The following is a 26,708-nucleotide window of genomic DNA, read 5'->3' on the forward strand; positions in this document are numbered from 1 at the left end:
TCCCCCCTCCGCCCCGCCCCGTCCCGATCCCACCTCCCCTGACCCCGCCCCCGCCCCGCCCCCGCCCCCGCCCCCGCCCCCGCCCCTGACCGCTCTCCCTCCGCCCCGCCTTTCCCTCGCGCGGAGCCCCTTCCGCTTCCCCTCTCCTTCCGCCTGGCGCCGGGGCTGCGCGGTCCCTGCCATCTTCTATGGCCGGGACTGCGTTCCCAGCCGTGCGTCCAGTGGGAGTTTCCTCCAGCTCCACCATGTTGAGCCCACGGCAAGGCCTTCTCAGGCCGGTGGGATGCGGGGTGGAGGAGCTGCGGCGCCGCCGGCGGGAGCGGGAGGCAGGTGCGGGCGGGGAGGGAACACGGGAGGGTGAGGTATGGCGGTGGGAGGCCCCTGGGTGGGAGATGGGGTTCTGGGTCCTGGGTGCCCCTCCGTTGCCCCCAGCCGACTCCTTTGTCCCCAGCACTGCGGCGGGCGCGGAGGGAGCAGCAGCTGGTCAGCAAGAGGCTGCTGAGAGACGACACCCCAGAGGAAGCCGAAGGGCGATGTGTGGCCGCGGTCCTCGGGGAAGCCGAGGTGAGGGGTCAGGGTGCGCGGTGAGGTCCATACGGGCTGGCGCCAGATTCCCTCCTCGAGGACTCGAGGTCGTCCCCAAACCTGAATGCGGTCCCTTCAAACCTCCAGTGCGCCAAGCCAGAAACTGCGGTGTCAGCCTCCACCCCATCCCGGCCCCTCCCCACATCAGTCCTTCAAGGCCTAGCCGTTTTTTACCTCGTAAAGCGCTCTGAAGTTTTGTGGTTTTTAAAAAATCCTCACCCGAGGATATTTTTCCATTGCTTTTTTTTTTTTTTTTTTTGAGAGAGAGAGAGTGGAAGGGAGGGGGAAAGACAGAGAGAAACATCGATGTGTCACATCGCTAGAGAGACACATCCTTGGTTGCCTCGCGTATGCATCCTGTCCAGGGCCAGGGATCGTCCAAGGCCAAGTACGTTCCCTTGGTCGGAATGGAACCGGGAACCCTTCAGTCCTTGGCCAGAGGCTCTATCCACTGAGCCAAACCGGGGGCAAGCACTCTGAAGGTTTTACATGCCTCCCCATCGCAGCTCTCCACCACCCTCCAGTGGATACTTACTGCAGCCTCCTAACCCGTCATCTGCATCTATGCCGCCCTCAAGTTCATTCTGCATACATCAGTCAGATGCCTCTTTTAAAAATAGAGACCGGTGGAGAGGGGGGTATATAGAGACCAAACTCCTTTCTGTGACCTATAAAGTTCAGCCTGGTCTAACCTCTACCAACCCAACCTTATCAACGTACTCATCTCAGCCAGAGTCCCCTTTTCAGTTCTTGGAACAATATACCAGGCTCTTTCCTGTCTCAAGGCCTTTGCCTTTGCTACATCTCAAGTGGGTCCCTTTTGGTATTTTGTCTTAACAACCTGTTTACAGAATATTAATCACCCTAATTTGTTTATCATTTCTCCAACTAATTTTTAAGTCCCCAGGAACCTAGACTCTTATCTTTGTCATCATTGAAAACTCAGATGCCTGCACACTATTTGGCATATAGGAGATGCTCAGTATTTATTAAGTGAATGAAAGAATTGGTTTTAGTTCATTTATTCATTCAACAAGCATTGGGCCTCCCCTGTTTGTATAATCATTTTGTTTGTTTGATTTTAAATATATTTTTATTGGTTCCAGAGAGGAAGGGAGAGGGAGAGAGAGAGAGCGGTGAAAACATCAACGAGAGAGCATCATCAATGGGCTCACAATCTAGGCATATGCCCCTACCGGGAATTGAACGTGACTTCCTAGTTCATAGGTCAACTCTCAACCACTGAGTCACGCTGGCAGGGCTGTATTATCTATGTTTATAAATATAGTTCACAAAGCACTTACACCTGGGTTATACCATTTATTCATTGTGTACTTTATGCCAAGAACTGTGCTGGGTCCTGAGGTACACAAGAGGAAAAGAGAGTCCCTTTTTTTGAAGTGTTCATAGTCCATGAAAGAGACATGAGGCACAATAGAAACCCTTAAGTCTGCCACAGGAAGCCAGAAAAGGCTAATTCCCCAAAGGCAGTGACAGGAGCAGAAATCTGAAGCAAATGGAAGACCCAGGGAGGGTATGTATGCCAGGTAGAAGAAATAGATTGTGCAAAATCTTTTCTTTTTACTAGCAAATATATTTTTATTGATTTTAGAGAAGAAGGGAGAGGGAGAGACAGAAAAAAAATCAATGATGAGAGAGAATCATTGATTGGCTGCCTTCTGCACTCACACAATTGGGGATGGAGCCCGCAACTCAGGCATGTGCCCTGACCAGGAATCCAACCGTGACCTCCTGGTTCATAGGTCAACGCTCAGTCACTAAGCCACACTGGCTGGGTTGATTGTGCAAAATCTTGGCAGCACTAAAAAGTCATGTTATGCTAGGTGTTAGGGTACAGGCTGTATGGGGAGAATGATGAGGCATAGGTTATGCCAGGCTGAGAGGCTTAAATATTATCCTTGAAGAAAATAGAAGTTACTCATATATTTTTCAGGTGAGAAACTGATGTTTGGTCCTTTATAGATTAAGTGGCCAGGCTGATTCCCTCTTCTTTCCACTCTACTGCACTGTTGGCACTTATTAGCCATATTAGTGTGAACGACAAGTTCTAGGGATGGTGCAATATTGGAAGGCTCACAGGTGAAATAGGCAGAGCAGGTCTTGATTTGCTTTCTGGCAACTGTGTGTTGCCATCTCTCCCTGCCCCGGGCTCTAGATCCAGCAGTTCCTGAGGTTGGCCCAGCGGGGGACAGAGGAAAAGGAGAGAGAAGCAGCTCTGGCCAGCCTTCGCCGAGGCTTGGGGCACCCAGAGACACAGCAGACCTTCATCAGGTCAGCGGGTGGCTGGGGTTCTAAGGGATGGATAGGAGTGTGGAGGGGAGGGGCCACAGGCTGAGCTGTGCTCTGGTACTCACTCATGTAGGCTGGAGGGCAGCATGCGGACCCTGGTCGGGCTCCTGACCAGCAACCAGGCCCTGTTGCAGCTTGAGGCGGCTCGGTGCCTTCACGAGCTCTCTCATTCCGAGCAGTCTGAGGTGGCTGAGGCCTGCCTGCCAGCCACGTCCTACCTTCTCACCTACCTCGCCGGTCACAGCTCAGACCTTATAGTAAGCCCTGTCACTTCTACCTTGTTTTTGGCTTGAGTTTAAAAATTGTGTCTTTGGGTCCAGTTTGAGCTGGCAGGTGGGGAGAAGAAAACCTGTCTCCCCTGATGCCCACAGCCATGTCCACACCAATCATCTTCTGTCCTCCTGTGCCCAGAGCCTGGAGAACAGGGCTCTTCCATCTTCCCTACCCTCCCCCCCTCCCCCCCCAGCTTAACATGGGCCAAGCCCAGTGCTTTTGTTCTGCTCTCAGGAGCTCTGTCTGTATACACTGGGTAACCTGATTGTGGAGAGTGAAGCTGGGAGAAGGCAGCTCCTGCCACAGGGCATTGTTCCAGCCTTGGCTTCCTGCATCCAGGTGAGTGTCCACGCTGACTCTCCTGAACAGCCTCCCCTTACTTCCCTGCACATGCCCCCGCTGCTTTAGGCAGTTCCAGCCACTGCCATATGCTAAGGGTTGGGAATCTTCCGGCCTAGCTTCCAGAGCCAGATCCCTACCCTGTCTCCTCCTAGTCCCCCCATCTGGCTGTGCTGGAAGCCCTTGGATATGCCTTGTCCCAGCTCCTGCAGGCTAAGGAAGCGCCGAAGAAGATCATCCCGTAAGCAGAACTGTCTCCAGAAGTGCAGTCAGGAGTGACCCATTTGGTAGTGTAGCCCCCAAGGCCTGATCAAGTCTGGTTCCAACGCTGTTATACATTTAACCCCATGTGGCTGGCTGGGAAGGGCTTTGGGTTTGGACACTTTCCCACCTGCTATTAGGGTTCGGGAAGAGTGACAGGCATCTTGCCTTCTGTGGTTTCTACTCAGAGCTCTGCTTCTGCCTGCAGTTCCGTCCTGGCCTCCCCTATTCTGGAGCATATGCTGCGACTATTGCAACCTGGACCAAAGCTGAACTCTGGGGTCGCTGTGGAGTTTGCCTGGTGCCTTCACTACATCATCTGCAGGTAACACAGGCCAGTTGGGAAAGTGCCACAGACCTTTCACGGGTTCCCTTCATGACACTCAGGTGTTTGAACTTTGGTTTCTGGAATTATTGTGGTGAAAATGACCCCCTCTCAATAATTCCATGGAAGGTCTTTCTTTCATGGTCTTCTCTTCTTGGAATCCAGGAAACCCACAGACCTAGCTGTTCGCAAACTTACAGGTGGGAATGGCGTAGTAACTACTTGCTTCTTATTGCCCAGCCAGGTCAATAATGCCCTGCTCATCACCCATGGGGCTGTCTCCACTCTGGGGCTGCTACTGATGTACTTGGCTGGGACTGTCCTGAGTTCTGAAGATGCAGGACTGGAGTTGGTAGGTGAAGAGGACAGGTCAAGATCTGCGCAACCTTTCTTCCAACTGTTCCTCTTCCAGTGTGCAGGGAGTCCCCTCCTTACACCTGACCCCCAACTTGTCTTTGCAGCTGGTGTGCCCTGTGCTTCGGTGTCTAAGCAACTTGCTAACAGAGGACGCGGTGGAAGCTGGGGGAGGGCAGGTGCAGCTCAGAGATGAGCGTGTCGTGGTATCCGTATTTATCCTTCTGCAGTTCCTCCTCCAGAAACACCCCAGCCTGCTTCCTGAGGGCCTTTGGCTTCTTAATAACCTCACTGGTAAGAGCCACAATCTGCCTAGGCTGGACCTTTAGATACTGGGAAAACTTCCTTGTGGCTTGGACTGAGGTGGGTAGGATTGAGAGGGGGCATTTTCAGGCTGCAGTTAGGGGGACTTCACCCTGACATTTTTCCTTTCAGCAAACAGCCCTAGCATCTGTACCTCCTTGCTCTCCCTGGATCTGATCAAGCCTCTCTTGCAGTTGTTGCCAGTATCCAATGTGGTGAGCGTATTGGTAGGTATTGGGAGTCATCTGAGCCCAAGGTCTAATCTAGTGGCTGAAGTGTAAACAGTAGGAGCTCAGAAGTGCCCTTGCCTGAGAGCTGGCAGGTGGTATAGTATGGATGGCCGCAGGGCTAGACCCATCTGGGTGTGAGTCCCTAAACTGGTTTACTAGATACTATTCATGGGAAAATCAACTAACCATCTTAAACTTCAGTTTCCTGATTTATAATTAGGAATAAAAATACATGAGGGCAGTTGTGATTACAGAACTTGCTTATGAAATTGCTTGGCAGTCTTGGGCATGTGGTCAGCAGTCTTGGGCATGTGGTCAGCACTCTATTTTTTGCTGTCATTGGCCTTCATCCTTTGTGGGGACTGTGTATATGCATATCTGTCTACAGGTACTCACAGTTCTGTGCAACGTTGCAGAGAAGGGTCCTGCTTATTGCCAGCATCTGTGGCCAGGGCCCCTGCTCCCCTCCTTGCTGGACACGTTGGCCTTCTCTGACACTGAAGTAGTAGGCCAGAGTTTGGAGCTGCTGCAACTGCTGTTCCTCTACCGGCCAGAGGTTGGTTTCTCGTCCTGTTCTCAATCCTTGTTCTGAAGCTTCTAGCCTCAACATGGCCCCTTTCCTTCCAGTTCTAACTATAGCCACTTCTCTGGACCTGGCTAGCCTGTGTCCAGATCAGAGCCTACAGCCTCTTGCTGGGAATGTACCCTTTCCCAAGAAGAGGTGGGCTAACCCATAAGGCTCTGGAAATTGAGTGTCAGGGCACAGAGACCCAGGTGTCGAATCCTTTTCTTCCCTGCCTTTAGGCTGCCCAGGCCTTCCTGCAGCAATCAGGGCTGCAGGCCCTTAAAAGGCATGAGGAGGAAGCACAGCTCCAGGACCGAGTGCATGCTCTCCAGCAGACAGCTCTTCACAGATGACCTGGCTTCTCAGTGTCACTTTACTCCACTCCCCCACCCCTCAGCTTCTGTGCCCCATGGAGCCCCTTATGGGGGTGGGAGGGTTAGTGACCATAATGAGGCCTCATGTTCTCTGATTCCACATCTAAGTCTAAACCAAGACCTTTAGACTCCAGCCCCCCCTTTCACTCAGCACTGTCCAGCCAGGATCAGAGGGAAGTGGGTGTGGGCTACTTACTCTGGGGCCCTGGAATCTCTCTTTTTTCTTTGGTTTTGTTTTGCTTTAGCAGCTGGTAGCTTTTGATGGGGTGGAATAAAGTTTTATTTTTATATTAAACTGCTTTGCCTCAGTGGTTGCATAATAAGGGGTAGAGGGTGGAGTGAGGTAAAGAACATCCTGAGACAGCATCTGACAGCACAAGCTTTATAAACAACAGAACACAGTTTTCCGTATTGTGCTCAGTCCAGCAGAGCCCAGGCTGTGGGGCTGTTGCTCGTAGTCCTCAGCGAAGGCTTCAGGCTTTGCCACTTAGCACATTCTCCAGGGCTCTGGTTACCTGGTCAGCACTGAAGTTGTTCAAGGAGACATTCTTCTCTTGGCCAAATGCTGGAGAGAGAGCGGTGACTAAGTATCCACTCTGCACCGTGGGGGCTAGCAGAGTATAACAACAGCTCTTTGTCATTAACTTAAGGTGTTGTTATGATAGGAAGGGTACTAAAGAGATGACCAAGGTGGATTTGGTATGCCTAGAATTTCCCCCTTGGGCCTCAAGCACATCTAGGAATCCTAGGTCAAACTAGAATTTTGGCTGATTGTGGGTGGCCACAATGGTAAGGAAGGTGCTTTAAGGAAATGTTAAGGGGCACAGCAGGCATTTATTACTACATGAGCAGGGCATTTTATGGACCTAATCTTGGCAGGATACCCATTCTGTGGTTCCCATAGACCATCTAGTCTAATGCACTATAGCTATTTGAGTCCCTCTCTTCTAGTCTACTGGTTTTTGGAAGGAGAACCTTTTTCCTCCTTCAGTTTTTAGTGCTTGGCATTACTACACATGCCTACTGTTAGAATCAATCTGCCTTAGGTGTGACTTCCCTCTTTCTCCAGACATTCCTAGGACAAGGTGTTAAAAACCATGATTAGCCCTGACCGGTTTGGCTCAATGGATGGAGCATCAGCCTTCGGACTCAAGGGTCCCGGGTTCGATTCCGGTCAAGGGCATGTACCTGGGTTGCGGGCGCATCCCCAATGGGGAGTGTGCAGGAGGCAGCTGATCGATGTTTCTGGCTTTCTATCCCTCTCCCTTCCTCTCTGTAAAAAACAAACAAACAAAAAAAACAAGACAAAAAAACCTCCATGATTAGTCCAGCTGGTGTGGCTCAGTGGATGAGCATGGACCCATGAACCAGGAGGTTACAGTTCCATTCTCTGTCAGGACACATGCCCTGGTTTCGGGCTCGATCCCCCATGGGGGTATGCAGGAGACAGCCAGTCACTGATTCTCTCTCATCACCGATGTTTCTATCCTTCTCTGCCTCTCCCTTCCTCTCTCTCAAATTAATAAAAAAATTATATTTAAAAAAAATAATTAAAATACCACTATTCAGTATGTATAAATATTGATTGCATGCCTACTAAGTGTTAAGCAACATGAAAGTAATTTTCAGATTGTAGCAAATTGAAATAGGTAATTGTTACAGATTAGTAAGAAGCCAGGAACACTCCAGGACTTAAGGAATAGGGAAAGATAGTTAAACAGTAGTTTGCAGCCACCGAGTAAATCCTATTTTCCCTAAACCAAGGATGCTTAATAGTATAGGGAGACAGATAACAAATCTAATCAAGTGCCATTTGCCAACCACACAGACAAGAGAATAAATCTCATTTTGGTAGATCATAAAGCTAATGAACATTCTATTGATCCCGCATAAGACCTGCCCTAAACACCCAGCCTTTGAAATGCCTGAAAAGCCCAGCTGATATGGCTCAATGGTTGAGCCTCAATCTATGAACTAGGGGGTCACGGTTCAATTCCCAGTCAGGGCACATGCCAGGGCTGTAGGCTCAATCCCCAATATGGGGTGTGCAAGAGGCAGCCGATCAATGATTCTCTCTCATCACTGACGTTTCTCCCTCTTCCTTCCTCTCTGAAATCAATAAAAAATACATATATATTATAAAATAAAATGCCGGAAAAGGGCCCTGGCCAGTTGCTAAGTGGTTAGAGCGGAGTTCCACTGACTAAAGGGTCATGGGTTTGATTCCTGGTCAAGGGCACATACCTTGGTTGCAGGTCCGATCCCCCACCCTGGTCAGGTGTGTGGGGGAGGCAACCAGTCGATGTGTCTCTCTCACATCAATGTTTTTCTCCCTTCTCCCTCCCTTCCACTCTCTCCAAAGATCAATGGAAAAAAATATCCTTGGGTGAGGATTCATCAAAAAACAAAACAAAATGCCTGAAAAGGAAGGTCCCAGGGTGCTCTCCCTCCAGGGAGCACACCTGTGCCATTCCCTTCACCCTCTCCTTCCCCCACTGACACGTGTCCCCTAACCTCTAAGGGACTCATAAGACTTGCAACCAGGGGAGCAATGGTCCTTGTTTCACTGTCCTTTGCATGTTTTTGCTGAAGTCAGTAAATTCTTGCTCGCTTTTCTACATTTTGTCTCTTTTTTGTTAATTCTCAGCCGAGGATATTTGTGCCATTGGTTTGTAGAGAGTGGGAGGGAGGGAGGGGGAGAGAGAAAAACATCAATGTGAGAGACACAACCGTTAGTTGCCAGCGGAACTCATCCCCCCGCCCCTCACATACACACACTGGGGTGGGCATGAAGCTGCAACAGGTACATGTTCATGACTGGGTATCAAACCTTCGACCTTTCAGTGTGCAGGCCGATGCTCTAATCATAACACCAACCAGGACCACATTTTGTCCCTTGATTGAAATCTTTCCCTCAAGACAAGAACTGAGGGTCTCCTCCTCCGGCCAGTAACAGTAAAATGATAAAAAGGAGGTAGGGGCAATGTCACATAACTGGTCTGGGAATGCCTTTTTGAAGAGATGCTTTATCAACTCCAAACTGAAAATAACAACCTGAATAAGGAGCCAGCCATGGATGTCTGGCAGAAGTGCATCTAGGAACATATATGTAAAGGTGCAACCCTGTTATGTCCAGCTACATAACCCTCTCATATAACGAAGATGAAGTGAGATTTGGGCAGGAAAGCACCCAGCACAGAGCCTAGCATTGTTTCAACACAGAATCATTACTTTAGGTTTTCATTATTGAGATCCTAACTCTCCACCTGGACTGGCACTGCCCACACATAATCTGGAAGGACCTACATTGACGGGAACTGATCAGCACCTCTTCTTCCCCCGTCCGAAACCTCCTCTGGATTAAAAAATTGACGGCTGTTACCCAGGACACAGAGCATCCTATAATCCAGTGGTTCTCAACTTTCCTAATGCTGCGACCCTTTAATACAGTTCCTCATGTTGTGGTGACCCCCAACCATAAAATTATCTTCGTTGCTACTTCATAACTGTAATTTTGCTACTGTTATGGATTGTAATGTAAATATCTGATATGCAGGATGTATTTTCATTGTTACAAATTGAACATAAATAAAGCATAGTGATTAATCACAAAAACAATATGTAGCCGAAACCGGTTTGGCTCAGTGGATAGAGCGTCGGCCTGCGGACTGAAAGGTCCCAGGTTCGATTCCGGTCAAGGGCATGTACCTGGGTTGCAGGCACATCCCCAGTAGGAGGTGTGCAGGAGGCGCTGATCGATGTTCCTCTCTCATCGATGTTTCTCTCTATCTCTCTCCCTTCCTCTCTGTAAAAAAATCAATAAAATATACTTAAAAACAAACAAACAAACAAACAATATGTAATTATATATGTGTTTTCCGATGGTCTTAGGCGACCTCTGTGAAAGGGTCGTTCGACCCCCAAAGGGGTCGCGACCCACAGGTTATAATACAATCGTACAGACGTAAATCTCCTTATTGCCAACAAGGTCAAAAGCAAGGCCAAAGCCTCAGTTCCGGCCTCTCTACAAGTTCTTGTCTGACCGTGGGCGGCGGTTTCCCTTCTCGAACCCGTTTCCCCACCGGGGCCCCAGGCCCCCAGCGTCCTGCACTCACCGTAGCGGGCCCAGAGCTTGGGCTGCACCTCGGAGCACTCGCGAATGAGGATGGGCAGGTCGGGGTTCGCCTTCTTCAGCTCCACGTAGCGTTTCTCGATGAAGTCCCTGCGGGGCCCGAGAAAGCGCCGCGCGTATGGTGTGGGCGCGGGCCTCCCCCAAACGCCCGGGGGGTCGAGGTCGTGACCCCGAAGCCCCGGAGCCCGCCCGCCCACTACGCCTCACCTGACGCCCTGGCTGCCAGGCGAGCGCTGGCATAAGTGGATGCGAATCTCCCGCAGACCCAGCTTGGCCCCGACGCCCCGACTCGCCGCCGCCGCCGCCATCGCCATCTCCGCTGGTACCCAAGCCCCTGCCCAGGTCTTCCGGCCAAGTTCTCCAGACCGACCAATCGCGGACCTCCAGTCCCGCGGTAGCTGAGCGGACGTAAGGGGGCGGGGCCACGTGTAGCTACTGTAGGGCGCCCGGGTGTCCTCCAGTTTCCTGGCGAGAGTGTGGAGCGCAAGGCACTGTGGGTCGTTTGCGGAGGTGCATTGTGGGGAGAAGGCTCTCGCTGCTCTGTTGTTGTTGGAGACTGAGTGCTTCGTGGCGTTGAGACCGCCGTCGATATGCCGGAGCGGGATAGTAAGTTTCGGGTTTTCTGCCCTTTCTTCTCTGAGGAACTCGGGACACTTGGCGCGTTCTTTTGGCTTTAAACCGGGTGTGTGTTCGGGTGGGTGGAGAAGGGCCGGAGTGACGCCTGGAGCCGGGGAAGCCCTTGGGCCCCGAGTGAGGCTGGGCAGCCCCAGACTGTCTCTAAGTCTCGTCTTTGCCCCAGGAGACGGCAGATAGAACTGATCCGTGAACTTCTCTCCCCTCTCCCCAACCCGGTATCACTTAATTTGGGTTGAGCCAATTTGTCTCTTACGTGGTATCTTAGATGTTATCCCGAGGAAGTCTTTGCTGATCCTCCCGCGCTGGTTTAGGGGCCCCCTCCTCTGGGCCCCTACAACCCTTTGTATTTTTTCCACCTCATTACTTACTGCATTGGATTGTTACTGTCGTTTTTGCCTTTTCTTCCTCACTAGACTGTGAGCAATTTGACAGGAAAGCAAATCTGTATTGTTCACTATTAAATCCCCGACTTTTGCACAGGACCTGACACAAAAGAGATTGATTGAATTTATGCTAATTCTTTTTCTTAGGTGAGCCGTTCTCCAACCCTTTGGCCCCAGATGGCCACGATGTGGATGATCCTCACTCCTTCCACCAGTGAGTGTTTTGACCTAGGACCATGGGAAAAAGGTGGACAATGAGCAGGGTGGAGGTGAAGGTGGTGGTGGTGATGGTCAAAGAATCCTGAGTGTCTTTTTCAGCAAAGATGGTCAAAAAATTGTACCACTTGCCCCTTTAATAGGATCCCTGCAGGCCAGGCTTCTAGTATGCATATAAGATCTTTGGTTAATCACTTCCCGCCCTCCCCCTCTCCCCTTCCCTCTGAGATTCATCAGTCTGTTCCCTGTTTCCCTGCCTGTGTATTGAGTGTCTGCCCCCTGGCAGTCATTGCGCGTCATAGCTGTTGGACGGTCGCTTAGGCTTTTATATATATACTAGAGGCCCGGTGCACAAAATTCATGCGGGGTGGGGGGGGTCCCTCAGCCAGGCCTGCACCCTCTCGCAATCTGGGATACCTGGCCCCTAACCACTTGCCTGCCTGATCGCCCCTAACAGCCTCGGCCCCCACCACCGTGGCTTTGTCCAGAAGGATGTCCAGAAGGTCGTTCAGCTGTCTGGTCTAATTAGCATATTATACTTTTATTATAGATAGATGCTAGTAATTGGCCATAGATAGATGAATGGAATTGTCTGGTCATAGGATGTACACACTTAAATCTATAATAATAAAAGCGTAATATGCAAATCGACCTAATGACTGAACAGCAGAACAACCATCTGTCCTTCCAGACAACCACACTATGACATGCACTGGTGCCAGGCCAGCCAAGGCGGGTGCGATAGAATTGGTTGGGGGGCCCCACCATCGCCCCATGACCACCCCGCAGAGGGAGACCCAGGTCACCCTCTGTGGGGCGATTGATGGGGGTGGCTCCATGATTGATCACCCTGCAGAGGGAGACCCAGGCCACCAGCCGGCGGGGCAATTGGGAGGAAAGCGGGGGGCAATCGCAGAGCCCCGTGATCCAGTTGCCCCAAAGAGGGAGGCCCAGGCTACCTGTCCTGCAGCGCTGCGGTGTGTGGGCAGGGCCTCCCTCTGCACAGTGATCAATTGTGGAGCCCCAGCTGGGTGGGCAGGGCCACCAGCCAGCGATGCTGTGGTGGGTGTGCAGGGCCAGCCAGCGATTGCCCCACAGAGGGAGACCCAGGCCAGCCAAGCAATCGTACCCCGTGCCTGTCTCCTGCAGAGGGAGGAGATCAGTGGCAGGGGAGGGGGGGCACTGCCGCACAGATGGCACGCAGTGGCAGTGGTGGGGGTGGGGCCAGCTACTAGCAGCAGGGGGGGTTAGGGGGGTGGGGGGGAAAACAGGGGGGGTTGGGGGGTGTGGTGGGGAAAGGAAAGCCCCAATAGGCCCTGATCACCGGCCAGGCCTAGGGACTCTACCCAAGGGGTCCTGGATTGTAAGAGGGCACAGGCCGGGCTGAGGGACACACACACACACACCCCTGCACGAATTTCATGCACTGGGCCTCTAGTTTTAATATATACTGTCAGATTGCCCTCCAAATAGATTCTAGTTACATTTTATCAGCAGTGTATGAAACTATCCACTTTTCAAATTCTCTCTCATAGTTAATTTATCAAATGTTTTGAAAAATTAACACTGAAAAATAAATAAATAAAAAATAGCACTCTGGCCCTAGCTGTTTTGGCTCAGTGGATAGAGTGTCAGCCTGGGAATTTAAGAGTCCCAGGTTCGATTACAGTCAAGGGCACATGCCTGAGTTGTGGGCTTGATCCCCAGTAGGGGGTGTGCAAGAGGCAGCCAATTAGTGAGTCCCTCATCATTGATGTTTCTGTCTCTCTCCCTTCTCTCCCTTCCTCTCAGAAATCAATAAAAATATATTTAAAAAAAAAGAAGAGATTAAGTCTAAGATTAGAAATCAACTCTTTGAGGAAATAAGATAATAGTTTTTTAAAAAATTAGCACTCTGATGCTTTAGAAGTGGCATGTTTGTTTGTTTGGTTAATTCTCTCCTGAGGATTTTTTTCGTTGATTTTTAAAAAAATATATTTTTATTGATTTCAGAGAGGAAGGGAGAGGGAGAGAGATAGAAACATCAATAGTGAGAGAGAATCATTGATCGGCTGCCTCCTGCAGGCCCCATACTAGGGATCTAGCCCATAACCCCGGCATGTACCCTGACTGGAAATTGGACCGTGACCTCCCGGTTCATGGGTCTCATAGCTTGACACTCAACCACTGAGCAATGCCGGCTGGGCTTGCCATTTACTTTTTTAGAGAGAGTGGAAAAGAAGGAGAGAGAGAAAAAAAAAATCCATGTGAGAAAGACACATAGATTGGTTGCCTCCTGAACATGCCCCAATGGGGCTGGGGATTGAACCTGCAACCCAGGTACATGCCCTTGATTGGGAATTGAACCTGAGACCCTTTGGTGCTTGAATTGATGCTTTAAGCAAAACTGGACAGGGTGTGGCATGTTTTTTCTTTTTTATTGTTTAACGATTTGAGAGACAGAACAACATTGATTTGTTCTACTTATTTATGCATTCATTGGTTGATTCTTGCATGACCCGGCATGGAACCTGCATCCTTGGCATATCGGGATGATGCTCTAATCAACTGAGCTACCTCATCAGATGGCATGTTTTTGTTTTAAGTTGTATTTTCTTATTTCCAGTAAAATTAGCCATTTTTTTGCATATTTCTTTTCCAAATCTTATTGGGTACTAATGTTTAAAATCTTTGCCTTCTAGATCAAAACTCACTAATGAAGACTTCAGGAAACTTCTCATGACCCCAAGGGCTGCACCTACCTCTGCACCACCCTCAAAGTCACGTCACCATGAGTAAGTTCTGGGGTGATCCAACCTGTCTCCCATCTCCTTCCTACAGAAAATCTACTGATCTAGATGTCTTAGGAACTGGAAGGCTAGTTCTTTTTGAACAAAGCCTGTGGTTCTGATTCTTTCTTTCTGGAGATTGAAGCTCCATGGAGCCTGGCATGCTCTGGGATCCCCTTCTTCTAGAATATGTTCCATGAACCACTTGTACTAGAGTTGCTGCTGGTGCTTAAATAGGCAGATTTCTGGGCCCATTCTAGCCCATGGACTCAGATTTGGAGGCAAATATTTTGGGATACATAATTTTAATAGTCCTTTAAGTGGTTGCAATCTCTAAAGTGAGAACCACTCACTTACAAATATTGACATGAATCTCTGCCTGATTGAAACTCTTGCTTTGGCCAGTGTTCTAGACCAGCGGTCACCAACCAGGTGTTGCACGGACCACTGGTGGTCCATGAGGTCCAAAAGGTTGGCGACTGCTGGTTTAAGGAAACCTTTGGAGCAGCGGTTGCCAACCGGTGGTCCACAGACCACTGGTGGTCTCTGAGGTCCGAAAAGTTGGTGATGGCTGTTCTAGACCTTTCTTCATCCCTCACGGCCACTTAGGGTTCCTGGGGCTGTGGTAATATTTTGCTATCAGTGAGTTTCTTTCTCTTCTAGGATGCCAAGGGAGTACAATGAGGATGAAGACCCAGCTGCACGACGGAGAAAAAAGAAAAGGTGAAGGAAGGATGGAGGAGTGTGGGTTTTTTTGTTTGTTTTTGGTAAATCTTCATGAGGATATTTTTTCCCATTGATTTTTAGTGAGTGTGGAAGGGAGACAGAGAGAGACATCGATTGGTTGCCTCCCACGTGCGCTCCATCGGGGGCCAGGGATTGAACTTGCAACCCAGGTATATGCCCTTGACTGGGAATCGAACCCACAGTCGTTCAGTGCAAGGGCTGACACTATATCCATTGAGCGACACTGGCCAGGGCCGTGTTGGGTTTTAATTTGGACAGTGTCACATGGATGTTTCTCTTTCTCCCCCTTGCTCCCTCCCTCTCACTCTCTCTTAAAAGACTAGAGACTGAGGTTTTCCTTTTCATAAGACTGCTTTCATGGTGGAGAGGAGTGATATGTGGAGTGGTAGTTTAGGGTTTTGGAGTCAGCCTGTGGTGTTTTAATCTCCTCTTTCCCAGTTTCTAGCAGAATAACCTTAGCATTTTGTTTAACCTTTCTAATCCTCAATATTATGGGTAGAATAGAGCTAGTGATAAAAAACTTTTATCAGGTTGTCATGAGGATCAACTGTGGTAATACATGTAAACACTTAGTACCAGTGCCTGGCATATAGTAACCACCCAGTAAATCTTGGCTGCCATCATCATCATCATTATTTACATGATACTAAACTTTCTGGACCTATACTTTGCTTTCCTCTCTTCTGGGAGAGGACCAGCAAGGACTGATTTATTTTCTGTTGAAATTTGGAAGGAGATAATAATTGGGACGACTTCATGGTTGCCCTATAGAGATTCAGTGATACAGAGTTGGGTGGCATTAAAGAATTCTAAAGTGACAGATCGAGTGTCCTGAGGTGGTAGATGGAACAGTGTTATATATGAGCTGGAAGGTGCTGTAGTTGTGATTTTGAGGACTATCAGGAGGTGACCAGCAGTTCTATCACCATAAATGAGCTTTCACTATAGAGTGTTGGATAAAGGTATAGGGCAGTGATGGCGAACCTTTTGAGCTTGGCGCGTCAGCATTTTGAAAAACCCTAACTTAACTCTGGTGCCGTGTCACATATAGAAATTTTTTGATATTTGCAACCATAGTAAAACAAGGATTTATATTTTTGATATTTATTTTATAAATTTAAATGCCATTTAACAAAGAAAAATCAACCAAAAAAATGAGTTCAGAGGTGACACACGTGTCATAGGTTCGCCATCACTGGTATAGGGAAACAGGGATAGTACTATTGATGTTGGGATAGCAGCTGGTAAGCTTTACACATTTGCCTTTCTCTGGTCATAGTTATTATGCCAAGCTTCGTCAACAAGAAATTGAGAGAGAGAGAGAACTAGCAGAGAAGTACCGGGACCGAGCCAAGGAACGGCGAGACGGCGTGAATAAAGACTATGAGGAAACGGAGCTGATCAGCACCACAGCTAACTACAGGGCTGTGGGCCCCACTGCTGAGGCGTGAGTACCATGGGGCCAGGGCAGGGTTTCCTCGGCACCCCAGAGGCATGTATTCTTCCTCACGCTTTCCCTGCTCTTGAGCCCACATCAAGACATTTCAAAAGGCATTTGCCACCCAGAAAGGACAGTTCTAATGTGGCCTCTTTCATTATATAGGGACAAATCAGCTGCAGAAAAGAGAAGACAGTTGATCCAGGAGTCCAAATTCTTGGGTGGTGACATGGAACACACCCATTTGGTGAAAGGCTTGGATTTTGCTCTGCTTCAAAAGGTGAGTCTTGGGGAGTGAGTAGAGAGTGATACTAGAATGGTGAATGCTCTTGTATGGGCCTTCCAAGGTGAGAAGGGAGACTACTGTTAGTTCAGACTCTAGAACAGTGGTTCTCAACCTTCTGGCCCTTTAAATACAATTCCTCATGTTGTGACCCAACCATAAAATTATTTTCGTTGCTACTTCATAACTGTAATGTTGCTACTGTTATGAATCGTAATGTAAATATCTGATATGCAGGATGGTCTTAGGCAACTCCTGTGAAAGGGTCGTTCGACTGCCAAAGGGGTCGCGACCCACAGGTTGAGAACCACTGCGCTAGAAGATGGCCCCTTTGTAGGACTAACTGCTATTTATTCTTCAAGTCTCAGTTTCAATTTTCTTTTCTTGGGGAAACCTTCCTTGGTCACCAGGTATGGTTAAGTTCCTCCACTCTTTACCTCCCACTTCCTGCACCCTTGCATACCTCTTCTGTTTCACTTATTGCAGTTATCACACTTTGTTGTTTAATTGTTAAATTTGTCTGTCTCGCCCTAGCCGGTTTGGCTTGGTGGATAGAGCATTGGCCTGTAGACTGAAGGGTCAGGTTTCGATTTCGGTCAAGGGCACATGCCTGGATTGTGGGCGCAATCCCCGTAGGGAGCATGCAGGAGGCAGCCGATTAATGATTCTTTCCCATCATTGATGTTTCTATCTCTCTCCCTCTCCCTTCCTCTCTGAAATTATTAAAAATATTTTTTTAAAAAAACTTGTCTGTTTCTCATGCTATAAGCTGCATTAGGGCAAGGATTATATTGTCTTGTTTAGTATTGAGTTCTTGGTTCCTGGGACAGTGTGGTATAGTGTAAATATGTGTAAAATTATTACATGTCTAAACTCTACTTGCTTTTCTTTTAGGTACGAGCTGAGATTGCCAGCAAAGAGAAAGAGGAGGAAGAACTAATGGAAAAGCCCCAGAAGGAAACCAAGTATGTAAACATCAGGGAGAACTTGAGGGTTTAGATAGGTGGGACATAAAGTACCAACACATTTGGCCAAAAAAAAAATAAAATTTTTTTTCTTCTCTTTTCAGGAAAGATGAAGATCCTGAAAATAAAATTGAATTTAAAACACGTTTGGGTGAGTACAGAATTTCTACACTAGTGGCTCTGCATTCTAGATGAATTGTAGGGCATTTAGTGCTTTGAGAGGATATGCTTCCCCTTGCCCTCAGCTTACTTTCCTCTTTTTTTGCCCCTAATCCAGCTACTTCCATTAAAATACTCTAATAGAATTCAGACGTGGACTTAGGTATTTCATATGTTATTAATGCCTCCTTATTTAGGTTGGAAGCTCTTTCAGATGAGGGCTTATACTTTAAGGGAGGTAGCATTATTGGTGATTACAAATTCAGAATTTGCAATCTGAGAGAACTGGGTTTGAATCCTGATGATGATACCACACTAGGCATGTGATTTTTGGCATCTGTGTTCATTTCTCAGTGTCTGTCCATGGCAAAATGGGTTAATGTTCATCTCGTGGGATTATTGGGATGAAGAGAAGTAATATAGGCAACGTGCCTACTAAGAGCTGGTTTTTCATTCATCATCAGTATCACTTTAAACCTCATTCTTATGCCTCACACGGCCTAATACAATGATAGGCACATAGCGCCCTTGAGAAGGCAATGGGGAAAAGTGGATAGGAGCTCAGGCTTGGAGTTAGACTGCCTGGATCTCATTCTTTGCTTTGCCACTTGGTAGCTATATGACTTTAGGCAAATCACTTAACTCTCAGCCTTGGTATTCTCATCAGTTAAAGGTGATGATAATGTCCGTCTCACGGGGCTGTTGTGAAAATTGAATGAAGCAAAGCATAGCACGCATAGCACTTGGCATGATGACAGGCACAGAGTGAGCACTCAGTAAATGGCAGCTGCTCTTATGGAAGGTTCTCATTGGCTATTTGCTGCTCTTTCTCTTTCCGTAGGCCGCAATGTATACCGCATGCTCTTCAAAAGCAAGGCGTATGAGCGGAATGAGCTGTTCCTGCCGGGTCGCATGGCCTATGTGGTAGACCTGGATGATGAGTATGCTGACACAGACATCCCTACCACTCTTATCCGCAGCAAAGCTGACTGCCCCACCATGGAGGTGAGTAACCCAAATCCTGAAAGCCTTGCACATGAGTTTCAAACCTGGAAATTAGCTTTCATTCTGCCTCAGCCTCATGGACCACATTTAACCCATCACCAAGTCCTGTTCACTTTTCATCTCCTAAATTTCAATTGAATCTATTCACTTTTCTCCATCTTCACCAATAACATTCTAGTCTAAGCCATCATCTCTTGCTGGAGCTGTTAAACGTGGCTCTTGCCCTTGCCCGGTGCTGAGTTGTTTGGAGCGTTGTCTCACACACCAAAAGGTTGTGGGTTCAGTTCCTGGTCAGGGTGTGTGTTGGAGGCAGCTGATCAATGTGTGTCCCCCCTCCCCTCTTCTTTCTCTAAAATTAATAAACTTAACCTTGGGTGAGAATTTTTTAAAAAGGCTCCTAGTTGGTTTCACTTTCACTCTGGTTTCCTTCTAATATTTTATTTATTTTTAATTATTACTGAGATGAAATTCACATGCCATACAATTTGCCTTTTTAAAGTGTACAGTTCAGTGGCTTTTAGTATATTCATAATACTGTGCTACTATTATCCCAATTTTAAAACATTTTTATCACCCCCAGAAGAAACCCTGTACTTTGTAGCCGTCACCTTCCACCACCTCAATCTCTCCCTCCCCATTTTCACACGGCCACAGGAATCATCAAAACAGGAATTTTTGTCTCACCACAGCTTCGAAGCTTCCATTGACGTCTCACTGTTAGAATAAAGAGCAAAATTTTTATTGTGGCCTATGAGCCTTTGCATCTTTTGGTCTTTCCAGCCTTTTTCACCTTGCTTCCCTGTTGTTTGCTTTCCAGTCATCCTGGATTTCTTGAATGTGCTGGAGTCACTTTTGACCCAGGCCTTTGTGCATGTTGTTTCATCTCTTTGGAATGTCCTCTCATAGCACCTCCTTTCCTAGTCTTTACCTACCTAATTCTAACTCATCCTTTAATTTGTTCAGTGAGTGAATGAAAAAGTGAAGAGATTCCTGCTCAGTGGAATAACTTTCTTGTTTCTTGGGGTTTTCAGGCTCAAACCACGCTTACTACAAATGACATTGTCATCAGCAAGCTCACCCAGATTCTTTCCTACTTGAGGCAGGGTACTCGCAACAAGAAGCTCAAGAAGAAGGATAAAGGTAACCTGACGGGTTAGGAAGAGAAACCTTACCCCTGGAGGGGCATTTGAGGATGGAACCAAGGTCTCCTGGAGCCTCTGTCTCCAGAACATTGGGAGGCTCCTGGGGAACAGGAACATGAGAGCAATGGAGCATCTATACATCCAGTTTCTGTCTGTTTGACCCACTCAGGAGGCAGTGGATAACTCTGAGGCAAGAGAAGGGAAAGTATGGGTAGTGTTCGTTGTCCTGCCTTCTAAACAGGTGGTTAAAAGGGCATTGAGAATTGGAGAGCATGTGAGGCTGAGTGGGAATTAATGAGCCTTTCTCATTCTTCGCATTTTAGGGAAACTGGAAGAGAAGAAACCCCCTGAGGCTGACATGAAGTATGTGTCCTAGCCCATCATCTGGTCTGAGGGAGGGAGGGAGGGAGGGAGGGAGGGGGCTATGTGCTTCTTGTCTTCAGCATTTTGGGGAGGCCTTGTTGTGAGAATCTAGAGAAAAGGCCAGGGGAAGTGGAATTAATTGTGTGTGATTTTGACAGCTAATCTCCGTTTTCCTAGCATATTCGAAGACATTGGGGATTATGTGCCCTCCACAACCAAGACACCTCGGGACAAGGAGAGGGAAAGATACCGGGAACGGGAGCGTGATCGGGATAGAGACCGAGACCGGGACAGAGAGCGGGAGCGAGAACGAGATCGGGAGCGGGAACGGGACCGAGAGAGAGAGGAAGAGAAGAAGAGGCACAGCTACTTTGAGAAGCCAAAAGTGGATGATGAGGTGAGATGTGGCCCCTAGTACCAGGTGACAGTGCTGCCTGTCTCTGCCTGCCCGGTACAGGGCCTCTCTGTTACATAGGCACCTCATGGCTTCATGGAAGCAACTGGGGGTCAACTCATCCAGGATAGGAACCATCCTGGAAATGGGGACAGCAGAGGGCAGGGAATTGATTCAGACTTGGGGGTAGAGGAGGAGTGGGAATCCCTCATGGTGATACTGACCTCAGTTTCTATTTTCTTTCCAGCCCATGGACGTTGACAAAGGTAAGTTGTGTCCAAGGCATCTTACATTAGCTCCAGCAGTCCTGCTTTCCCCTGGGCTAAGAGTTGGACCTAGAGCTCATAGCTGGGGACCTAGAGCTCATAGCTGGCAAGGGTGGGATTGGGGGACTTCCTGGTTCTGGGTTCTCCTAAGATTCCTGTCTTGCTATATGGAGTAGACAGAAGATAAGTCTGGAGTTCCCTCCATCTTCCTGGGCAGTGACAGGGCATATCTGCTCTATTAGATATAAATTCTTCAGCTGTGGAGTCTTGATATGATGTGAGGCTGGTTGAATGGGCAATATTCTGAGCACACTATCTCAACTCAACCAGAGTAGTACATTATTAGTTGGGATTTGATTAACATTTTGATAGCAAAAAGATTCTATTGCTTAAAAAATGTTTTTATGAAAGCTATAGGTTGGAAGCGTGTTGTAGGGAAGAGGCTGAAATTCCTTGTTTCAGTGTCTTAATAGAATTCTCTTTTCCCCCAGGACCTGGATCTGCCAAGGAGTTGATCAAATCAATCAATGAAAAGTTTGCTGGTTCTGCTGGCTGGGAAGGCACTGAATCATATCTTTTATTTCAATATGTTTTGGGTTTCAGAGAATTGTTCTCTTTTCATTCCAACTCTACCTGCTTCCCTGCTCTCTCACCACCCGACTCCTTCCCTTTTGTGTTGAATCTTGACCAGGATGAACTCATTGTGACTTTCCCCTTTCTCAGAGAACCCATTCAAGTTCACAGTTATCTCCTTAGAGTTTTCATGTTGAGGCTTTTAGTCCTTGGCCCTTCCTGGTTGAAGCTTTTCAGGCAGAATTATTTTCTTTAACATAGCATATGCTGAAGAAGCCCGAGGACAAGAAGCAGCTGGGAGATTTCTTTGGCATGTCCAACAGTTATGCTGAGTGCTACCCAGCCACGTACGTAACAAAGAAGGGAGGCCGGGATGATTAGAGAAGAAGTTGGGGTGGAGGGGTTGGGTGAGGTAGAAATTTGATTTGCTGGGATCCAGGATTTCCATGATTGACTCATAAACTTTTAATTTAAGGGCCTACTTCCAAGTTTATCTATGTTTATCTATCTTCCTACTTGGATGAACTGTTCTCTTTGGCTCTGAGTGGGAGGTCTAGGGGGTGGTCATTCCTGGCATATAGTCTCTTACTTGAGTAGGTGTTCAGATGAAGCATTGGAATCTGCGTCAGCACCATCTGTTCAACTGTTGTTTCTCTTTAGGATGGATGACATGGCTGTAGACAGTGACGAGGAGGTTGATTACAGCAAAATGGACCAGGTATGGAGTTTGAAGCATGGGTGAGGGGCCTTCACTCTTTAGTTTCTCTTTAGTACATGTCCCTTTCCCCATTCCCAAAAGATCTGTGTTTCATTAACTGGTCCTCACTTCTCAGCTGCAGTAATAGGAGCAGCAGCATTGTGGGGTGATGGACAGCTTAACTATTTCAAAGTGTTTCTACAAAAATAAAATGAGATAGAGCCAAAAATATAGTTCTTTTTATTTCCTACAAAGTGCCAGGCTTTGATTTCTATTCTAGGCAGCAAGCAGGTTTTTAATGCACAAGAAAAAAGAGCTAAAGAAATTGCAGTCTTTTGAAAATAACTGATTTTATTCTAACCAGCCAGTATTGGAATTTTCTTCCAACTCTTAAAACCCAGCAAACACCATTAATGGAAAAGAAATTTCATCTACTTTTTCCTTATTCTCCCTGCACTACAATGGTTAAGACCATTGTTTAATTCCATCTTGGAACCTTGCTTAACCCTGACTCTTCCATTTATTAGTTTTGTGGCTATGTCAATTTATTTTACTGAGTATGCCTCAATTTCATCATCAGGAAAATAAAAATAAATTTTCTCTTAATAGAGTTTTTGAGAGAATTAAATAAGATAGGTATTTAGTATTCAGAAAAATGCCTGGCACATAATAAGTACATAGCAAGCATTTATTATTTATTAGGGTAGAATTTATAAATGATGAAATCAGAGACTATGGAAGAACCTGGCTTAATCAGGGACTAAAATTCCATTTCCACTGACATCTCTTCCTTCTCCGTTTGCCATTTTGTCTTGCAACAGGGTAACAAGAAGGGCCCCTTAGGCCGCTGGGACTTCGATACCCAGGAAGAATACAGCGAGTATATGAACAACAAGGAAGCTTTGCCCAAGTGAGTTGGTACTAAATACAGCCAGGATGTGAGGAGAGGGATGGCGATGGGTGGGCTAGCTCACACCAGGTTGGAGGATGTCGTCTGGTTGAGACATTTTCAAATAGCTTTTCTGCTCACAGGCCCTCTGGGAATACCTTGCTACTGCTATGCAAACTAATGTCTCTGTAGTCTTCCCTCAACTGCCCTTTTTTTCCCCTCAGGGCTGCATTCCAGTATGGCATCAAAATGTCTGAGGGGCGGAAAACCAGGCGCTTCAAAGAAACCAATGACAAAGCAGAGCTTGATCGCCAGTGGAAAAAGATTAGTGCAGTAAGTGGGACTGCCTCTCTGGTGGGAGGGCTTCAGCTGGGAGTAGACACTGGTCCAATCCAGGAATAGGCCAGGGGCTGGAGAGCCATGGAAGTAGAGAGATCAGCCTTGAGCCTCAGTTGGACTTAAAGTGGCAGTGTAACTATCGACTGTAACTTCTTGCAGATCATTGAGAAGAGGAAGAAGATGGAAGCTGATGGGTGAGCAGCCTTATTCATTCTCTATGGGACTGGGGAATTGCTTACTTTATTTGATCTTAGGCTGACTCATTTATTCTATTACTGCAGGGTTGAAGTGAAAAGACCAAAATACTAATCTCCAGTTCCAACTCCAAGAGTCTACAAGGACATGCTTCCCACTGCTTGCTTTCTACAATTCCCAAAAAAGTTTCAAGGTGTGTGTTTGTTTCTGATGTATATATTATTGTATAATCACTTGGTTCCATTAAAATTGGTTAACCTGCAGTCTTTTCTATATTGTGCACCCTCCACTCCAGGGCCCCTGAGGCACCAAGAGGGATATAAATTTTACTGGTTGTAGAAACACATGCAGAAAATCAGCTCAGTCCTTTCCTGAGCTATGTATGGTTCTAGATATCTCAACAGTAAGGATGTTTACTAGCTAGGTGCCCAGAGGAGAATGGACAAGAGATAGATGGTTGGTCTCAAATGTCAGACCCATTCAGGCCCATTTGGGGCCCGACTCTTAGGGCAGAGGTTCCCTGGGAATTAGGATGAGCCCAGTGGGCTGCCAGTCTAATCCCAAAGTTTGCACAGCTGAGTGCTAGGTGAAGGCAACTGATGAGAATCACTTGTGGGAACAAAAATCTTTTATGCAATTATGTCCTCCTGGGAGCTTTAATTTCAGGCACACATCACTGCTGCCCTGGCTGAAGGGATACCTTGGGGAATCCCTGTGCTAGGCCATTTTGGTGTGCCTGTCAACACCTTGAGAAGTTTACTAAGGCCAGATGGGCTCCCTGGTCTCCAAATCAACTCCATCCCCACTTTTTTCCTTCTCTCTACTCATTGCCAACACTTTCATCTGGTACTTATAAATAAAGGTCACCACTTTCGGACTGGATCCCTACCTGCCACTGCTTATTCTAAGCCTAAAATTTGTGGACTCACCAGGTCCAAGGAAAGATAGAGGGCCATCTTAGCCATTGCCTTTAGTTACTTTATTTTTGATAGGGCAGGGGCACTTAAGAAATTGAAATTGAGCCTTGTCTGCAATAGCACCTAGAATGACTAATTTCAGACAGTGCCACCCAGCTTTCATGGTTGTAGGCAGTGGTCCTAATTAGGAAAAAAGACAGAGACCTGGCTCAAAATAAGATACCTAGAGTATCACTAAGATAAGACCTGGGGGTTGGTCCTAGACTTAGCCGGTTTGGCTCAGTGGATAGAGTGTTGGCCTGTGGACAAGGGTCCCAGGTTGAATTCTGGTCAAGGGCACATACCCGGGTTGCGGGCTCGGTCCCCAGTAGGGGGTGTGCAGGAGGCAGTTGATCAATGATTCTCCCTCATTGATGTTTCTCTCCCTCTTCCTCTCTGAAATTAATAAAGATATATTTTTAAAAAGACCTGGGGGTTGACTGTCAGTGTAAAATCATTTTCTGCAAGTTCTACCAATCTTTATGGAAGTGACTGGTTGACAACACAGTGACAAGGACTTCCAACACACACACAGAAACTTCCAGTCACACAGGGCATATAGTCGCTCTGAGGTCCCTAACCTCACTCCTTTCGCCTCTCCTTAAGGAGGTTGGGAAATCATATCAGATGTCTCAGAAGGCTTCATACCACAGTGATGTGAGGAGGTTCTCTTCAGCCACAGGAGTTCCTTCTCATCCACCCACCATAATGGGTAGTCACACCCTGGCCATGTAACTTTTTATTTTTCCAGGCAAATGTTTTTTAACAACTTCCTCCCCTAAAGCACAGGGTGCTCCTCTCTGTGGAACCTTTGCTAACTGGGATGTCCCAAACAACTGCTGTGCCCATTTTCCTCTTCAGCAACTGCCTGCTCTGAGCACAGCTGGCCCGGTCCACCGAGCGTCTGCAGTCTAGCTATAGGAATGGGTAGGGCGCTGTTTCTTCAGCCATGAAGATGTCGTGCACAGAGGGCAGCAACTTAGGCATATGCACACACGGGCTGACTGCCCTCCACGACCCACCGTGTGAAATTCTTGTGGCATAGGCTTTTGCTGCTTCCTGACCAACCTGGCCGACACTGGTCATGGTCTTGGATTTCACCACGCTATAAATGACTGGAGTGTGTCTCTGATCCCAAAGGCATTAAGTCCTTAAGGTTGTGTGACGTGAACTAAAAAATGGGGTTCTATTGAAAATAACCTCACAGGGTCATCTGATCATAAATGGGCAGGTCATAATGGGTAGTCACACTCTGGTCATATAACTTTTTTTTCCAGGAAAATACTTTTTTAGCAACTTCCCTAAAGTATTTCAGGAGCCGATGAAACTCTGTTTTTTCTTTATTTTTCAATTAACTAATAAATACTTGATTAGAACCTTTGATAACTTACATCTTACCAGCACCCCTTCTGCCCAGCTCCTCCAAGGCTCAGAGAGGTAGGCTCTCTCATCTGCTTCCTTTCACCCCGACTTTCCCAGTCCCCTCTGCCCTGGGTCCCATTCGGGCTGAGTGACACTGACACACAATAACGTCAGGGGAGGTGGCACACTGACTCAGTTCCAGGGGCCCAGGTCGGGGTGCTCCCAGTCCTGCCCCGAGTTTGCCTGGGTTTGATTTGGTCCTGGGGTGATTCCAGCCTTGCTTCTAGGCTTGCTAGGCAGAAACAGCACTAGTCTCCTAAACATCTCCAAGGAGGGGGGCCTGGTCAAGCGCATGCCCACAGGAGTTGTGTGCCGAGCCCAGGAAGGGGCCTGGGAGAGCCCTCTGTGCACTGGAGTGAGGAGGAAATAGCACTGGGTGACCTGCCCTGTGGCCCTGCTGGCAATGCCGGCAGGGCTGGTGTTATTGTGTCTGCACCGAGGGAGGGGGGCCAAGGTGTAGGGTGCCGGGTCTAGGTTCCTGGGGTACACCAGCGAGCTGGTACCCGGTGGAGAGGCACAGCATAACTGAATTTGAAAAGCCTGGTGTGGTTTTCAGAGGCGAAGAATTAGCCTCCGGGTGGTGGCCAAGCTCACATTCCAACATCCTCGGACAGCAGAGAGCGAGGTGGCACCAGCCAGGTCAGACCTTATGCCCTAGCAGCTGCCTGAGAATCAGAGGGGCTCCCCGTGAGTGCAGGAGAGGGGGGCTGTTTTCCCAGATAAGCGGTCACAGCAGAGTTTTGAGGACCAGCCAAAGGCTGGGATTCAGCTGGGGAGGCACCGGATGGAGGTCCTGGTCCCAGATGGACGTCTGGGCCCCA

General features: G+C 47.9%; 3 protein-coding genes across 4 annotated transcripts; 2 read left to right on the plus strand and 1 right to left on the minus strand.

Annotated features, from left to right (window-relative positions):
* The first annotated feature begins 229 nt into the window (after positions 1-229).
* Positions 230-6,214, plus strand: TMCO6 (transmembrane and coiled-coil domains 6). Of its 2 annotated transcripts, XM_081091836.1 has the most exons (12): positions 230-330; positions 452-564; positions 2,762-2,877; positions 2,969-3,152; positions 3,403-3,507; positions 3,663-3,748; positions 3,977-4,093; positions 4,334-4,445; positions 4,555-4,741; positions 4,883-4,977; positions 5,369-5,536; positions 5,785-6,214. In XM_081091836.1, exons 1-12 carry the CDS (start codon positions 246-248, stop codon positions 5,896-5,898), a joined length of 1,482 nt encoding a protein of 493 aa, XP_080947962.1. In that variant the 5' UTR covers positions 230-245; the 3' UTR covers positions 5,899-6,214. The 2 variants fall into 2 exon arrangements, with proteins under 2 accessions (XP_080947962.1, XP_080947963.1); XM_081091837.1 differs by lacking the exons at positions 230-330; positions 452-564; positions 2,762-2,877; positions 2,969-3,152 and having other exon boundaries at positions 3,957-4,093.
* Positions 6,215-6,287: 73 nt separating this feature from the next.
* On the minus strand, positions 6,288-10,390 carry NDUFA2 (NADH:ubiquinone oxidoreductase subunit A2). Its single transcript, XM_081091839.1, has 3 exons — positions 10,259-10,390; positions 10,035-10,141; positions 6,288-6,484 (listed from the first exon to the last, which is right to left on the minus strand). Exons 1-3 carry the CDS (start codon positions 10,363-10,365, stop codon positions 6,393-6,395), a joined length of 306 nt encoding a protein of 101 aa, XP_080947965.1. The 5' UTR covers positions 10,366-10,390; the 3' UTR covers positions 6,288-6,392.
* A 59-nt stretch (positions 10,391-10,449) lies between these two features.
* Positions 10,450-23,772, plus strand: IK (IK cytokine). Its single transcript, XM_081091835.1, has 20 exons — positions 10,450-10,657; positions 11,218-11,284; positions 13,968-14,060; positions 14,718-14,777; positions 16,081-16,248; positions 16,405-16,519; positions 17,417-17,487; positions 17,592-17,638; positions 18,488-18,651; positions 19,683-19,791; positions 20,117-20,156; positions 20,334-20,553; positions 20,798-20,816; positions 21,308-21,386; positions 21,656-21,736; positions 22,050-22,107; positions 22,908-22,996; positions 23,200-23,308; positions 23,474-23,508; positions 23,596-23,772. Exons 1-20 carry the CDS (start codon positions 10,642-10,644, stop codon positions 23,621-23,623), a joined length of 1,668 nt encoding a protein of 555 aa, XP_080947961.1. The 5' UTR covers positions 10,450-10,641; the 3' UTR covers positions 23,624-23,772.
* The last annotated feature ends 2,936 nt before the right edge of the window (positions 23,773-26,708 follow it).

This window comes from Myotis nattereri (genome assembly GCF_964212035.1).
Source record: "Myotis nattereri genome assembly, chromosome: 5".
Taxonomy (NCBI): Eukaryota; Metazoa; Chordata; class Mammalia; order Chiroptera; family Vespertilionidae; genus Myotis; species Myotis nattereri.